We start from the raw sequence: 17,403 nt of genomic DNA, 5'->3' as shown, positions 1-17,403 counted from the left end.
ACGCCCCTCACTGTGAGTGACGAGGGTGCCCGGGAGCGCTGCTGGCTATGCTAGCCCCCGCTCGGCCGGAACTGCTTATCGGACCCAGGCGCTGAAACCCTCCTTGGGAGCCGGAACCGCACAAGCTGTGCCACCTCTGGGAAATGTCCTCCGTGCCATTCCACATGGTGCGGAGGGGTTCCTGTATGGGCTGCTCCTGCACACTCTCCACTTCCTTGCCCTCATCAGCCGGCTGGACACGCCATGGCAGACCGTGTTGCCATCTGGCGGCGAGGGGAACCACGGTGGAGGTCTCTCAACGCGGGAGTCCTCCCCCTTTACATCGGAGACCTGGGGTGGAGGGCGTTGCACAGGGCAGTCCCATGCAATAGTCTTGGAAGTCGTTTCACGGACTCCCAGGCCGCCTGTACTTTCTGCGGCCTGGACAAGTCCGTATTCCATGTTTATACGGAGTGTGCGAGGTTGCAGCCCCTGTTCGAGTATTTAAAGGGGCTGCTCCTCAAGTTCTGGCTGCACTTCAGCCCCACGCTCCTGATCTTTGGGCACACGGTGCGGAGGGGCTTGGGCCGGGAGGAAGATCTCCTCGTCGGTCTGCTCCTGGGCCTGGCCAAGGTGGCAATTCACAGGTCCAGGCTGCGGGCCATTCGGGGGGGGGGGGGGGGTCCGTCCTCCTTGATTGCCTGCCCCTCTTCCGAGGTTACGTTCACACCCGGGTGTCCCTGGAGAAGGAGCATGCGGTGTCCGCCGGTACACTTGAGACCTTCTACGACCGGTGGGCACCGCGGGGGCTGGAGTGCATCGTCGACGCCAAGAATGGCATTTTAATTTGAGTTTTTGGTTTATTTATCTGTGTTTAATAAAGTTATTTATTTAAAATGTATATAAAGAGGGCCTGGGGAATAAAGGCCCCCTCATCCACAATAAAAGGAGCCTGGGGTATAAAGGTCACCTTATATATAATATATAAAAAAAATCGGGGTTGGATACAGAGTAAAGCTCGCTCTGAACTGTCCCCATGAAAACAAAACGGGGGTTAGATACAGAGTAAAACCGTGTGAAGTCACTCGGAATAGGGATGAGGTTGCCCAGGTGGAGTACTTATATGGTCAGTGGCAACGGAAGCATTCACCCCATCGCTGGACCCAGGTTCCGGAGGGAGGGAAGGCAGTGCCCAACTGGCAAAGTCTACTGCCACCTTTAAACTATGACTTAAAAAACACACATACAATAAGGAACGCAGCAACAAGAAGTCTATTTTCTCAGGTTATGTCCTTGCCAGAGAGAGGGACCCAATATTTATCCCGCAACCAAAGCCCCCCCAAAAAACAGATGATCTGGGTCATTATCACGCGGCCCGTGGGATCTTGCTGTGCACAAATCGGCTGCCGCACTCCCTACGTTACAACAGTGACCACACTTCAAAAATAAAGGACTGCGTTGCCTGGGAGGCGCTTTGCAACCTCCTGAACTGGGGAAAGGCACTGGGGCAGCCAATTAAATGTTAACAAATGTTGGTTATGCAGCGGGTGAACCCATCGGTTTAATGTCTTCCGAAAGATAGCACCACTGACAGTGCAGCACTCCCTCAGTACTGTATCCCGCGGGTGAGGATGCACAGGAGATTTCTGAGAGTGGTCCCAGGGATGAGGGACTTCAGTTAACGTGGAGAGACCGGGAGAAACTGGGATTGTTCTCCTTCGAGCAGAGAAGGTTAAGGGGAGATTTAATCGAGGCGTTCAAAATCATTAGGGGTTTTGATGGAGTAAATGAGGAGAAACTGTTCCCACTGGCAGGAGGGTCGGTAACCAGAGGGACACAGATTTAAGGCAATCGGGAAAAGAACCAGAGGGGGAGATGGGAATGTTTTCGACGCAGTGAGTTGTTGTGATCTGGAACGCGCTGCCTGAAAGGGCGGTGGAAGCAGATTCAATAGTAACTTTCAAAAGGGGAATTGGAGAAATACTGGAAGGGGGAAAATTTGCAGGGATGTGGGATTAATTAGATAGCTCGTTCAAAGAGCCAGCACAGGCACGAGAGGCCGAATGGCCTATGCCTGTGCGATTCTGTGATTGAAAGTGTATCTTTCGTCACTTTTGAAAACTAAATTTTTACCATTTTATTTTGCCATTATGTTTATTTCAAGCCGTTTATCTGCCGATTGTCTTTTTGTTAAATCTCTTTACAGCGTACCTGGAGCAGCAGGTGCCCTGTCTCTCTCAGGGAGGAACCTGGACTACATTTGTGAAGTTCAGGTTTGCCCCCGGAGTGTGTTCACTTTATGTAGTGTTCCCCGATTATTCGATCTACCTGGGCACTTTGTGGTGCCAAAGGCTGTTAATCTCAGGCAGTGATTGTATTATCTCAGTGAGTTGAAACAGGGACATTTTAGCACCCAACACAGGCATGTAAATATCGACAGGGACCCTCTGTAAATACTGACACAGTCCCCGGGGAACCCCTCTAAATACTGACACACTCCCCGGGGAACCCCTGTAAATACTGACACACTCCCCAGGACCCCCTGTAAATACTGACACACTCCCCGGGGAGCCCCTGTAAATACTGACACAGTCTCCGGGGACCCCCTGTAAATACTGACACATACCCTGAGATCCACTATCAACACTGACACACTCCCCAGGATCCCCTGTAAATACTGACACACTCCCCAGGACCCCCTGGAAATGCTGACACAGTCCCCGGGGAGCCCCTGTAAATACTGACACAGTCCCCGGGGACCCCCTGTAAATACTGACACACTCCCCGGGGACCCCCTGTAAATACTGACACACTCCCCGGGGACCCCCTGTAAATACTGACACACCCCCCAGGACCCCCTGGAAATGCTGACACAGTCCCCGGGGACCCCCTGTAAATACTGACACAGACCCCAGAGACATCCTGTAAATACTGACACACTCCCCAGGACCCCCTGGAAATGCTGACAGTCCCCGGGGACCCCCTGTAAATACTGACACAGTCCCCGGGGACCCCCTGTAAATACTGACACAGTCCCCAGGACCCCCTGTAAATACTGACACAGTCCCCGGGGAACCCCTCTAAATACTGACACACTCCCCGGGGAACCCCTGTAAATACTGACACACTCCCCAGGACCCCCTGTAAATACTGACACACTCCCCAGGACCCCCTGGAAATACTGACACACTCCCCGGGGAGCCCCTGTAAATACTGACACAGTCTCCGGGGACCCCCTGTAAATACTGACACACTCCCCAGGACCCCCTGGAAATGCTGACACAGTCCCCGGGGAGCCCCTGTAAATACTGACACAGTCCCCGGGAACCCCCTGTAAATACTGACACAGTCCCCGGGGACCCCCTGTAAATACTGACACACTCCCCAGGACCCCCTGGAAATACTGACACAATCCCCCTGTAAATACTGACACACTCCCCGGAGACATCCTGTGAATACCCTGAATCTTGTCTGCAGAAAGAGACGCTTAAAAGCTAAGGGAGATGAGAATTTGGCCTTGGGAATGAGAAAGGGAGAGACAGAATGAAAGAGTGTATCTCAATCGCCAACGGGATCGATCTCCTGTCATCGACGACCATCTGCGTCCAGATTTATCCCTGAATGAGCTGCTGAGGGACCCGGCGTGCGGAACAGTTATCCAAAAAACTGTGGTCCAGGTCCGTTCTGCAATTGTTCCCAAGCATCCAGATTCACGGTTGGGGAACCCGCCAGCCTGCAGGGCTGTGGGTCATTGGAATTGTGTCATTAGTCCATCAGTTCAGAAATATTGATTCGAAAATGGAGAGAGGGAGAGGTCCTCGGGATTGAGAGTTTCAGGGTAAAGCAACTAATGCTGTCCCCCGATGCAGCATCGCCGAAGGTCTCATCAGATTTTAAGGCTCTCTTTGTTGGCGTACTCCTCACTCTGTGTCTTCTCCTCTCGCCTGCCCAGCCGGACAGAGGCGTAAAGGTCCGAGTTCTCAAGGTCCAGACTCTGGCTCGTGGGGGCTTTGGGCAAGGTCCTGCTCAGGGTGTTGTCTGCCCGGATCTCCGGCCCCACCAGCTTCCCCTTCCCCTCCGCACCGTCGCCCTTCAGCATGTCCAGGATCTCGGTGTACTGCGTCTTGGTGAACTTCCGGCCGCGCTGCTCCCGCGACGAAGCCAGCTCCAGTTTAGCGTAGCAGATTTGCCGCTGAGTGACGGCCTGCGGAGACAGAGAGCGTGAGAAATCCAGACACTCCCCCGGGGATTCCCTGTAAATACTGACATACTCCCCCGGGAACCCCCCTGTAAATACTGACACACTCCCCCAGGAACCCCCCTGTAAATACTGACACACTCCCCGGGGATTCCCTGTAAATACTGACACACTCCCCCGGGAACCCCCCTGTAAATACTGACACACTCCCCGGGGACCCCCTCTAAATACTGACACACTCCCCTGGGGACCCCCTGTAAATACTGACACACTCTCCGGGGATTCCCTGGAAATACTGACACACTCCCCCGGGGTCCCCCTGTAAATACTGACACACTCCCCCGGGGTCCCCTGTAAATACTGACACGCTACCCGGGGACCCCCTGTAAATACTGACACACTCCCCTGGGGACCCCCTGTACATACTGACACACTCCCCTGGGGACCCCCTGTAAATACTGACACACTCCCCGGGGATCCCCTGTAAATACTGACACACTCCCCCGGGGATCCCCTGTAAATACTGACACACTCCCCCGGGGATCCCCTGTAAATACTGACACACTCCCCCGGGGATTCCCTGTAAATACTGACACACTCCCCTGGGGATCCCCTGTAAATACTGACACACTCCCCGGGGACCCCTGTAAATACTGACACACTCCCCGGGGATTCCCTGTAAATACTGACACACTCCCCCAGGAACCCCCCTGTAAATACTGACACACTCCCCGGGCTCCCCCACTGTAAATACTGACACACTCCCCCGGGGACCCCTGTAAATACTGACACACTCCCCGGGGACCCCTGTAAATACTGACACACTCCCCGGGGATTCCCTGTAAATACTGACACACTCCCCCAGGAACCCCCCTGTAAATACTGACACATTCCCCGGGAATTCCCTGTAAATACTGACACACTCCCCCGGGAACCGCCCTGTAAATACTGACACACTCCCCGGGGATTCCCTGTAAATACTGACACACTCCCCGGGCCCCCCCCCCCCCCCTGTAAATACTGACACACTCCCCCGGGGACCCCCTGTGAATACTGACACACTCCCCCGGGGTCCCCCTGTAAATACTGACACAGTCCCCTGGGGTCCCCCTGTAAATACTGACACACTTCCCGGGGATTCCCTGTAAATACTGACACACTCCCCCGGGAACCGCCCTGTAAATACTGACACACTCCCCGGGGATTCCCTGTAAATACTGACACACTTCCCGGGCCCCCCCCCCCCCTGTAAATACTGACACACTCCCCCGGGGACCCCCTGTGAATACTGACACACTCCCCCGGGGTCCCCCTGTAAATACTGACACAGTCCCCTAGGGACCCCTGTAAATACTGACACACTTCCCGGGGATTCCCTGTAAATACTGACACACTCCCCCGGGGACCCCCTGTAAATACTGACACACTCCCCCGGGGTCCCCCTGTAAATACTGACACAGTCCCCTGGGGACCCCTGTAAATACTGACACACTCCCCCGGGGACCCCCTGTGAATACTGACACACTCCCCCGGGGACCCCCTGTAAATACTGACACACTCCCCCGGGGACCCCCTGTGAATACTGACACACTCCCCCGGGGTCCCCCTGTAAATACTGACACAGTCCCCTGGGGACCCCTGTAAATACTGACACACTCCCCCGGGGACCCCCTGTGAATACTGACACACTCCCCCGGGGACCCCCTGTAAATACTGACACACTCCCCCGGGGACCCCCTGTGAATACTGACACACTCCCCCGGGGTCCCCCTGTAAATACTGACACAGTCCCCTGGGGACCCCTGTAAATACTGACACACTCCCCCGGGGACCCCCTGTAAATACTGACACACTCCCCCGGGGACCCCCTGTAAATACTGACACACTCCCCGGGGACCCCCTGTAAATACTGACACACTCCCCCGGGGACCCCCTGTAAATACTGACACACTCCCCCGGGGATCCACTGTAAATACTGACACACTCCCCGGGGACCCCCTGTAAATACTGACACACTCCCCCGGGGACCCCCTGTAAATACTGACACACTCCCCCGGGGACCCCCTGTAAATACTGACACACTCCCCCGGGGACCCCTGTAAATACTGACGCACTCCCCGGGGACCCCCTGTAAATACTGACGCACTCCCCGGGGACCCCCTGTAAATACTGACACACTCCCCCGGGGACCCCCTGTAAATACTGACACACTCCCCCGGGGATCCACTGTAAATACTGACACACTCCCCGGGGACCCCTGTAAATACTGACACACTCCCCCGGGGACCCCTGTAAATACTGACACACTCCCCCGGGGACCCCCTGTAAATACTGACACACTCCCCCGGGGATCCCCTGTAAATACTGACACACTCCCCCGGGGATCCACTGTAAATACTGACACACTCCCCGGGGACCCCTGTAAATACTGACACACTCCCCGGGGACCCCTGTAAATACTGACAGACTCCCCAGGGACGCCCTGTGAATACGCGTACAGCATGGGGGTTAGATACAGAGTAAAGCTCCCTCTACACTGTCTCCATCAAACACGCCCAGGGCAGGTACAGCATATGGTAAAAAAAAAACAGAGTTTCGATTAAAGCCTGGCTTGGGTATAAAATTAAAACGCGACCCGACAAGAACCTACCCATTCTCGTGTCCTTTAATTTTTTTAAATGCCCAACTCGACCCAAAAATAACGAACATATTAATGCAACAGGAAAAAAATCGTAGATTAAAACAAAAACAGTACGAAACGAAACGGTACAGTCCTGACCCGACCCAAACCCATGTTGTCGGGTTTCAGGTTGGGCAACCAGATTAGATTCGATACAGAGTAAAGCTCATTCTGCACGAGGGGCGTCCAACATTTTCAGTGAGGGGCCACATTACAAATTTGGTCCTACAGAGGGTGCTGGTGAGCAACTTTCAGAAAGATTAATGCATGAATGACAACCGCTCGGCCAGAACTGCTCATCGGACCCAAGCCCCCGCAACCCTCTTCGGGAGCCGGTCCCGCACAACCCGAGGCGCCTCTCGGAAAAGCCCTCCGGCACGCAAGGGGTTTCCTGTACGGGCTGCTCCTGCACACTCCCCGCTTCCTCGCCCTCGTCAGCCGGCCGGACACGCCCTGGCGGTCCGCGTTGCCATCTGGCGGCGAGGGGAAACCCCGATGGAGGTCTCTCTCTACGCGGGTGTCCTCCCCCTTTACATCGGGGACCTGGGGTGGAGGGTGCTGCACAGGGCAGTCCCGTGCAATAGACTTTTAAGTAGGTTCACGGACTCCCCGGCCGCCTGTACTTTCTGCGGCCTGGACGAGTCCGTGTTCCACATTTGTACGGAGTGTGCGAGATTGCAGCTCCTGTTTGAGTATTTGAAGGGGCTGCTCCTCAAATTCTGGCTGCACTTCAGCCCCACGCTCCTGATCTTTGGGCACCCGGTGCGGAGGGGCGTGGGCCGGGAGGAGGATCTCCTCGTCGGTCTGCTCCTGGGCCTGGCCAAGGTGGCAATTCACAGGTCCAGGCTGCGGGCCGTCAGTGGGGGGGTGGGGGGTCCGTCCTCCCTGATTGCCTGCCCCTCTTCCGCGGTTACGTTCGCGCTCGGGTGTCCCTGGAGAAGGAGCATGCGGTGTCCGCCGGTACGCCTGAGGCCTTCCGTGACCGCGGGGACTGGAGTGCATCGTCGACGCCGAGAATGGCATTTTAATTTGAGTTTTAGGTTTATTTATCTGTTTTTAATAAAGTTATTTTAAAAATATGTGTATAAAGGGGGCCTGAGGAATAAAGGCCCCCTCGACATAAAATATATAAAAGGGGCCTGAGGTATAAAGGCCACCTTATATAAAAAAAAACGGGGGTTAGATACAGAATAAAGCTCCCGATACACTGTCCCCCATCAAACACTCCCGGGACAGGTACAGCACGGGGGTCAGATACAGAATAAAGCTCCCGATACACTGTCCCCATCAAACACTCCCGGGACAGGTACAGCACGGGGGTCAGATACAGAGTAAAGCTCCCTCTACACTGTCCCCATCAAACACTCCCGGGACAGGTACAGCACGGGGGTCAGATACAGAGTAAATCTCCCTCTACACTGTCCCCCATCAAACACTCCCGGGACAGGTACAGCACGGGGGTTAGATACAGAGTAAAGCTCCCTATACACTGTCCCCCATCAAACACTCCCCAGGACAGGTACAGCACGGGGGTCAGATACAGAATAAAGCTCCCGATACACTGTCCCCATCAAACACTCCCGGGACAGGTACAGCACGGGGGTCAGATACAGAGTAAATCTCCCTCTACACTGTCCCCCATCAAACACTCCCGGGACAGGTACAGCACGGGGGTTAGATACAGAGTAAAGCTCCCTATACACTGTCCCCCATCAAACACTCCCCAGGACAGGTACAGCACGGGGGTCAGATACAGAGTAAAGCTCCCTCTACACTGTCCCCATCAAACACTCCCGGGACAGGTACAGCACGGGGGTTAGATACAGAGTAAAGCTCCCTATACACTGTCCCCATCAAACACTCCCGGGACAGGTACAGCCCGGGGGTTAGATACAGAGTAAAGCTCCCTCTACACTGTCCCCCATCAAACACTCCCCGGGACAGGTACAGCCATCCTGATATCCCCCTCATCTAAATGGCAGCTTTTGCACCACACGGCCAACAATCAGCAGAGGGGAGACTCACATCCCGAAACAAGTGTGCCCTGGAAGATCCCAGAATTGGGAATGACTGTCTGATCCCCATTTTCCTGCTCCTTTGAAATGGCGGAACGCGGATTCAGCAGACCGTGCGTTGCTGCGCACGTTGTAGTTACAACATGATTGCAGTTTCCCTCACCGACTCTCCCTGCACTCGTGTGTTGCAACTGCAGAACTTAATTTAGGTCAGAGGCAGGAAGCGTGGCAGGTTGACAACTCCTATGAAAGAGATTAGGAGAGCTCGACAACACAGAGTTTAGGCACATACACTGAGGCCAAGCCCCTCCATCCCAGAAGGAAGAAATCAAAGCAAAGAGGGTTTGAATTGTGCCACTGCACATGTTGTCATTGAACACATCTTGGGGAGAGACCGTCTGCAAACAGCGGATCGTTTGGATATTTCTGCTCGCTTTCGCTCGCGACTGCTCCTGAATCTGCAACAACAAAAGCCCTCAATTTCCTGTGCGAAGCAGAGTTTCAAATCTTTCTGCTACAAAGCGTAACCCGCAGATTTCGCGCAGGTCCTTCCCGGCAGGGCAGGGTCGCGGGGGGTGGGGGGGGGGGGCGTGGCTTTGCGTGAAAGCCGGGTCGGGTCTGCCGGGAGACGCTCCCGGAACGCTTGCACGCCCGGCCGCTCGCTCTGAAGCTGGCCGCGCGCAGGCGGATGGGCAGCCGCCTCCCGCACAGCAAGATCCCGCCAACAGCGGGACCATGATTTTAAGCCCTGCCAGTCCATTGAAGCCAAGAAAGGGCACCTCCCACATGTTGTTGGCAGCCACACTCGGAGACTGGCAAACCCATGCCAAGCATCCTGAACCTGAACAAACGCTTGTGATTCTCAACTCGACATCAACACTGACCTTTACTCCAGTCTCGGATTCCACCAGCTGTCCACTGCTTTGTCTCTCCATCCCTGAAGGCATAATGAGCAAATTAATAATGTGTGCATATGTGTGTGTGCATGTGTCTGGGTGTGTGCGCGTGCGCGCGCGCGCGTGTGTGTGGGTGCGTGCATGTGTCTGGGTGTGTGTGTGTGCGCGCGCGCGTGTGTGTGGGTGCGTGCATGTGTCTGGGTGTGTGTGTCTCTGCATATGTCTGTGTGTGTATGTCTGCCTGTGTATGTGCTCATTTTGTGGCTGACACACAGTTTGATATGAACAACCCTGATGTGCCTTTGCCCACGGAAACCCACTTTGCCCACGGAAACCCAGGGCAGTGTAAATCTCCCTCAACTGAATTTGTGATGCTGTCAGTCCGTGTTCAAGGAGCTGCAGCGCTTTGAGTCAGAGAGCTGCGCGGCAGCTGCCGTGACTGTCACCTGGGAGCATTCAGAAGGGCCGAGAAGGGAGCGCCCGCTGTCACTTGGTTATCTGACAGACCCCCACACGTGGTGAACAATTTGTTCCGCGCAGGCAGTTAAGGAGCTGCTCACCGGTGTAAATGTAGTTGATGTTCCCATAGACGGGGTTGTCCTCGACTTCGTTCGACTTGAAGCTAAAACTGAGGGAGAATGAGTGAAAGCTGAAACCGATCAGTGAGTCAGATAGAAACCGGTAACAGTCTCGCAACTGCAGAGTTCGGATCCTAGACAGAATAATACCCGGGCTCCAAGGATTAAATTACAAGGAGAGATTAGACAAACTTGCGTCGTATTCCCTGGAATTTAGAAGGTTAAGGGGAGATTTGATCAAAGTTTTCAAAATATTGAGGGGAACCTTCACAGAATCGGTTCGACCACACAAAGGGTGGTAGAGGTTTGGAACTCTCTCCCGCAAACAGAATCGATGCTGCGTCAATTGTTAATTTTAAACCTGAGAGATTGACCGTTTTTTTTTGGTCAACCAATGGGTATTAAGGGATATGGAGTCAGATCACAGATCAGCCGTGATCTCGTTGAATGGCAGAACAGGCTAGAGGGGCTGAATGGTCTCCTGATCCTGCGTTCCTGAACCTCCGCCCTCCCATGCACTCTCCCAACCCATTTCATCTCCGAGGTTCCACCCTGCATGAGTAATCTCAGGCCCCAAAATATGATCGCGAGAAAAAACTCCAGCATATTCACCGGTCCCCCACATCTCCAATGTGCAGTTATCTGCCCCTGATTCAAAGGAGTTAACCCGCAGGATGTCGGAATCCCGCCAGGCATTTGTTCCGGGCCGCCTGCAAGTGTTTTTCTGGCAATCTCTAACCAGGTTTGATGCTGGTTAATGTTAACCAAGTGTCTTCTACCTTTTTGCTATCGGTCTCACCCCTTGCTCCTGTCTTTTAACTAGGCTACAATCCGCGACCTCTACCACCTAGAAGGACAAGGGCAGCAGACGCATGGGAACATCGCCACCTGCAAGTTCCCCTCCAAGTCACGCGCCATCCTGACTTGGAACTATATCGGCCGTTCCTTCACTGTCGCTGGGTCAAAATCCTGGAACTCCCTCCCTAACAGCACTGTGGGTGTACCTACCCACACGGACTGCAGCGGTTCAAGAAGGCAGCTCACCACCACCTTCTCAAGGGGCAATTAGGGCCGGGCAGTAAATGCTGGCCTGGCCAGCGAGGCCCACATCCCATGAATGAATCCCCCTAATCCTCAGCATATTCTGGTGCAACGAATCTCTGTGTCATCCACCCAGCGCACTGCACTTGCGACATAAATAACACCCCCCCCCCCCCCCCCCCGCCACCCCCCGCCCTACCATCCCCGGGCTCCCCCAGCAAACGCTCTGGAGGTCAAACCGTAGCCGGGGGCTCGAAAGACACAAATTAACCAGGCAAACGCCTGCATTGTTTCTCAAGTTTTGCTTTACCTTCTCCGGAAGCGAGGCAGGAACTTTCTGGAGTTATCTGGAAGGAAGAGGCACCGTTAATGACTTGTCGAACAGTTTCGCCAGGCCACCCACCGTGACTTTCGGAACTCAGGAAAGGAAAACGTGCATTTCTATCGTGCCTTTCGCAATCTCGGGATTACAGCCAGTGAATTCCAGCAGCGGCCGTGGGATCTTATCCGCCCACCCGCGAGGCTAGATAGAGGCCCTTGGTTGATGTCTCATCCGAAAGACCGCACCGCCGACAGTGCGGCACTCCCTCGGTACTGCCCTGGAGTGTCAGCCTGGATTCGGCGCGCAGGTCCCTGGGCTGATCTTCTGACTCGGAGGCGAGCAGACACTGGGAAAACGTCCCGCTCTGTGTCCAGCCAGGACCATTTGCATTGACTGACAGGGGTTTCTAGAGCGCAGTGTTAACAGTCGTAGCCCCCAGTGATAGAGGCCACCTCTGTGGGTCCCGTTAATGAGCCCACTGCGGAGAACGTACTTAACCCTCTCGTCCCTCCCTCCGCTCCCCCCCCCCCCCAACCCCCCACACCCCGCCGAGGTACCTCTGTGGCGCATGCTGCCCGCAGGCCAGTTACCTTTTCTGTAACTCCGAGCGCAGCAGAGAATGTTACAGGTCAGGGAGAGGAATAGAAGGAATCCACTGGCTCCACAGATGACCCACATGAGGGAACTGCAGCACAGGTCCTGCAATCCTGTGATGTCAACACAGATCACAAAGTTAGACAAACACAGAGGAAGGTATTGTTCCGAGTCATCGATCTCAAAGACCCTTCTGTTCCCTCCTCTCCTACCATTGTTGGGTTTTTTGCCTCCATTTCTCCAAGTATGGATCATTTTCTTGCAATGCCAAATGTCCAATTACTTCTGTATTCCTCTCTGCTCAGCTTGGCCCTTTGTCCTGTCGTGGTTTGGCCTGAATTTGCCTCGAGAGTGCTTCACCCTTGTGCTGCCAGTGACAATCATGCCACACAAGTGCCAGGCAATGCCCATTCTTCCACCAACAGTTTAACCATCTCCCCGTGACATTCAGTGGCATCATTATCGCCGAATCCCCCACCGGCCAATATCTCGGGTGGTCACCGTTGACCAGAACTGAACTGGACCAGCCACTTAAATACCGCGGCTACAAGAGCAGGTCAGAGGCTGGGAATCCAGCGGCGGGTAACTCACCTCCTGACTCCCCAAAGCCTGTCCACCATCTACAAGGTACAAGTCAGGAGTGTGATGGAACACTCTCCACTTGCCTGGATGGGTGCAGCTCCAACAACACTCAAGAAGCTCGACACCATCCAGGACAAAGCAGCCCGCTTGATTGGCACCCCATCTACAAACATTCACTCCCTCCACCACTGACACACAGTGGCAGCAGTGTGTACCATCTACAAGATGCACTGCAGCAACGCACCAAAGCTCCTTGGACAGCACCTTCCAAACCCGCCACCTCCTCCCACCGAGAAGAGACCAACTTTCTCTATTCCCAACCCCTTCCAAAACAGCTCTGATCCCTTACCATAACAGTGTTGCGTTTGGTTGTTCTCGACCATCTCCATAACTTCCCCCTTGCGACAGCCTCTGTGGCGCCAGTCAGTCGATGGTGGCGGGGGAGGGGGGGGGGGGTGGGGGGGAGGAGGGTGGTGGTGGGGAAGGGGGGTTCAGTTTACAGCTCTGTTTGATCCGCTGGGTCTGGAGTCCTGGTCACCACTTCACATGGGGCCCCTCCATCTGGATTGCAGAGAAAGTCTCTTCTACTCTGGGGCTTTGTTTTGTTTTTGCCCTTTTCCTGTCTGTGGAAATTCCAGCAGGCAACCGAATATTTGTGAGTCCAGCACGCTGAACTCTGGCTCCGTATCGAGATCCACTTGCTCGCCTCTATTTCTGCCGCTGTGCCTGTCCGTCTTCACATACACCTGTGTTTCTTCCTCTTTGCCTCTACCTGTGCAAACTCCCTTGTCATCTTCCGCAGTGTCTCTTTCTCTGTATTTGTATCCCCGCACTCCACTTCGCTCCCTGCCTCTGTAACTCGCTGTTTTGCTCGTTCTGTTTTACTCTTGCCCTTTCTGTCTCTGTCTCTCTTTCTATCTTACTCCCTTTTATCCTATCTGTTATTGCGTCTCTCTCTCTCTCTCACTCTGAGTGTGTGCGTCTCTCTCTCTCTGCCTGCAACTTCCTTCAGATTCTCTCTCTCTCTCGCTCCCCACTTCATGTCGACGCCGCCCCTCTTTCTCCCTGAGAGGAACACTGGGCCAACGACATCGCAGAATCTTTGAGGTTTCACCGCAAGAGAGACACGGGGCGAGGGCCAAGCTGCTGCCCGCTTCCTGCACGCTGGATCCCAACGCTCCACCGGAAAACAAAAAGGCAGGGCGACAGGTCGAAAAAATAAACCCATTCCGAATTACAGGTTAGAAGAAAAAAAAATTGAGAGAGAGAGGGGCTGCAAGTCAGAGTTCAAAAGGGTAATATTCAGACTGCTTCGGGAGTGTTGAGAGCAATTTGCAGAGCAAGTGATGCTTCAAAAGAAGAACAGGAAACCACAGTGAAACTCTGCTTGAGGAGCACCGGTTACAACAGGTGAAAAGATTTCAAAAGTCTTTTTCTCGCAGAACCTTCCGGGGGTGGGGGGGGGGGGGGGGGGGGCCGTGACGCCGCTGCTGAAGTGCCATTGGTGGGATTTGCGAGGGCATTTTACGAGACGAGCTCAGTTCTGTTCGTGGGCACGTTTGCCCACATCCCGTGAACGAGCGATTGTTTTTTTTTTAAGCAAAAAGGTAAGGTGGCGGTTGCCCGTGACAACTGAGTGGCTCGCGAGGCCATTACCGATCGCATTTAAGAGTCAATCACGTTGCTGTGGGGGGAGGTGGGGTGGGGGGGGGGGGTTGCCTGGAGTCACATGTAGGCCAGACCGGGCACGGGCGGCGGATTACCTCCCCTAAAGGGCATTAGTGAATGTTTTATTTTACGACAATCGATGATGTTTCAGGGCACCATTACTGAGACTGGCTCTCAATTCCACGTTTTTATTCATTAATTAAATTCAAATTGCGCCAGTCAGGAACTGCCCGCCTCCTCCTTGCTTCGCCCCCCCCCCCCCCCCGTTGAGTTGTTGGCAGAGCTGACCCGCGACGAGGAAAACCCACCCACAATGCTGAGGACAGCCACGTAGGCCCAGAAGCCCACTCCACCTCAAATCTGATGAGGTTCAGCGGTGTATTCACACGAGCATGCGAATTAGGAGCAGGAGGAGGTCACTCGGCCCCTCGAGCCCGCTCCGCCGCTCAACAAGATCACGGCTGATCTGATTGCAACCTCAGCTCCACGTTCCCGCCTCGCCCCGATAACCTTTCACCCCCTTGCTCATCAAGAATCTATCTACCTCTGCCTTCAAAATATTCATAGACTCTGCTTCCGCCACCTTTTGAGGAAGAGAGAGTTCCAAAGACTCACGACCCTCTGAGAGGGTCAGTCACCACCAACTGGTGCACTCTCCAAGGCAACGCCTCCGCCAATCAGAGTTCACTTGCCAACCAATCCGCACTCTCTTCTCATACAGTATAAAGTGGTTGTTTTCCCTCACATTGGTATTCTTGCGGACTGTCCTGATGAGTGCAAGATGAAAAGCTTCGACGACGTGTTTCTATTTTCAGCAATTTAGCCTGAATGGACCTGAATGAAATTAGGAAACACTTCCGCACACAAAGGGCGGTAGTAGTTTGGAACTCTCTCCCGAAAACGGCGATCGATGCTGGAATCAATTGTTAATATTAAATCTGTAAGATTAATTGATTTTTGTTAGGCAAAGGTATAGGATATGAGGGCAAAGGCGGGGATATGGGTTAGGCCGCAGATCAGTCATAGAGTCGTACAGCATAGAAACAGGCCCTTCGGCCCAACGCGTCCATGCCGACCATAAAGCCAATCTATACTAATCAGTCATGATCTTGTTGGATGGCGGAACAGGTTGGAGGGGCTGAATGGCCTCCTGAGGTTCCTACGTTCCCAGTTCAGGTGTGGTACCAGTCGGTGCCCATGGAGGCTGTATCCCAGTGAGAGTTGGGGCTTTCCTTGGGGAAAGTGTAGGTTGGTGGGGTGGGGTGGGGGGGGGGGGGCGGGGGAGGAGCGCAGAATTAAAAGTAACCGTCTATTCTCAGTGTCTCCTGGCAGTGACCGTCTCCTTCCATGATCTGGGGGCCTGTGGCCATTCCAGCCAGTTCCAGTGTACAGCTGCCAGCTACTGTCCAGGAGCCCTCAACATGACCTGGCTAAGAAATGGTGGGAGCCTCCGACACGAAGGGATACAGACCCAGGTCCTCCCAAACAGCGATGAGACCTTTCTGAAAGCTGCCTTCATCAACACTGACCCAAATTGCTCGGTGGAGCACGCCTCCCTCTCGCAGGGGCTTCTTATGGACTGGGGTATGTACTGAAGACCCTCGACGTGTACGTTTAACAATAGGTCGGATGTCCCTTGTGAAAAAGAGTGAGTTATACAGTAGTTTATAATCTGACTTCTCCTCTATGGATGGGAATGTGTAGAGCAGGGTTGTCCAAACTTTTCGTGTGGGACGGGGGCGGGGCGCACATTATAATTTTTGTCTTACATGGGGGGTGGGGCAGTGAGACAATTTTAGAAAGACAAAGACGTTAAAAAGTTATCTTACTCGTAATCAAAGCACAAACAAATGTGCATTTTTGTGAAGAAGCTTTAAATGAGAAGACAAATTTAGTGACTTACTTTCTCATCACTATGTTGAACACTGATTTAGTGAGACACCTGGCATTTTTTTTCGCTTGCACAAGTAGTCAGTGTCCACCCGCACACCTGTAGCAATGTGGAGTGTTCTGGATAGATGTCCATTTGCCAGGACTGATCTTGATCACTCTCTTTCCCTGTTATCCCCTCTCTGTGACCCCCCCCACCCACCCCGTGATCTCACCTCTCTGAGTTGTTCCTCCCCCCGTGTCATCCTCACTCCCTCTGCCCCCCTCTCTCTCCCCTTTCTCTCTCTCTATCCCCCTCCCCCTTTCTCCCTCCCTGCGCCCCCTCTCTCTCTGTCTCCCTCCCTCTCCCCTTTCTCTCTCTCTGTCCACCTTCACTTTCTCTCTCTCCTTGTTCCCCCTCTCTCCCTGATCCCCCTCCTCTTTCCCCCTCTCTCCCATCTCCTCTCCCCCTTTCTCTCTATCTCTCTCTCTGTCCCCCCTCTATCTCTCCCTGTCTCCTCCTCTCCCCCTTTCTCTCTCTCTGTCCCCCCCTCTATCTCGCTCCCTGCTCCCCCCTTTTACTCTCCCTGTCCCCTCTCTCTCTCTGATGATTGCAGTGAGCGGGAATGCTCAGTAGATGGTTGGTCAATCTTTTTTTTACAAGATCGCAAGTCACTCTCCCAACTGACAGCTGCTGACATCAGAAACAGCCGTTTCCCAACTTCAGTCAGATTTGGGGTTCTGGCTTTTTTCCAAAAGATGGCCAGAAAACCCATTTTTTTTTTTCTTTTTTAAGGTGACCTTTATACCCCAGGCCCCTTTTATATATTTTTTTTATGTCGAGGGGGCCTTTATTCCTCAGGCCCCCTTTATATACACACTTATATTTTTAAAATAACTTTATTAAAACCAGATAAATAAACAAAAAACTCAAATTAAAAATGCCATTCTCGGCGTCGACAATGCACTCCAGTCCCTGCG

General features: G+C 53.7%; 2 protein-coding genes across 5 annotated transcripts in view; one reads left to right on the top strand and one right to left on the bottom strand.

The window, feature by feature from the left end:
• Positions 1 to 939: 939 nt before the first annotated feature.
• LOC137358251 (signaling threshold-regulating transmembrane adapter 1-like) lies at positions 940 to 14,242 on the bottom strand. The gene is made up of 6 exons (XM_068024147.1): positions 13,235 to 14,242; positions 12,300 to 12,416; positions 11,698 to 11,734; positions 10,329 to 10,396; positions 9,757 to 9,809; positions 940 to 4,183 (listed from the first exon to the last, which is right to left on the bottom strand). Exons 1-6 carry the CDS (start codon positions 13,272 to 13,274, stop codon positions 3,866 to 3,868), a joined length of 633 nt encoding a protein of 210 aa, XP_067880248.1. The 5' UTR covers positions 13,275 to 14,242; the 3' UTR covers positions 940 to 3,865.
• The window catches only part of LOC137358253 (zinc-alpha-2-glycoprotein-like), a 32,692-nt gene continuing 28,665 nt past the window's right edge, over positions 13,377 to 17,403 (top strand). For 2 of the 4 annotated variants that reach the window (XR_010971202.1, XR_010971199.1), the window contains exons 1-2: positions 13,377 to 14,295; positions 15,873 to 16,137. The gene's annotated coding sequence lies outside the window, so the exon portion shown is untranslated. Of the gene's footprint in view, positions 14,296 to 14,406; positions 14,493 to 15,872; positions 16,202 to 17,403 lie in introns of those variants that run through there. The other 2 variants (XR_010971200.1, XR_010971201.1) reach the window with 2 other exon arrangements.

This window comes from Heterodontus francisci, chromosome 49 (genome assembly GCF_036365525.1).
Source record: "Heterodontus francisci isolate sHetFra1 chromosome 49, sHetFra1.hap1, whole genome shotgun sequence".
Taxonomy (NCBI): domain Eukaryota; kingdom Metazoa; phylum Chordata; class Chondrichthyes; order Heterodontiformes; family Heterodontidae; genus Heterodontus; species Heterodontus francisci.
Note: the sequence above shows the minus strand (reverse complement) of the source record. Positions and strands in the feature narration are given on the sequence as shown.

Excerpts from the sequence above, each read along its gene's own strand:
- LOC137358251 (XM_068024147.1), bottom strand. The coding sequence starts at position 13,274 with ATGGAGATGGTCGAGAACAACCAAACGCAACACTGTTATG. Across the intron at positions 11,735-12,299 it reads CGCTCGGAGTTACAGAAAAG|ATAACTCCAGAAAGTTCCTG; the intron begins GTAACTGGCCTG and ends TCTTCCTTCCAG. Across the intron at positions 10,397-11,697 it reads CTGCCTCGCTTCCGGAGAAG|TTTTAGCTTCAAGTCGAACG; the intron begins GTAAAGCAAAAC and ends ATTCTCCCTCAG.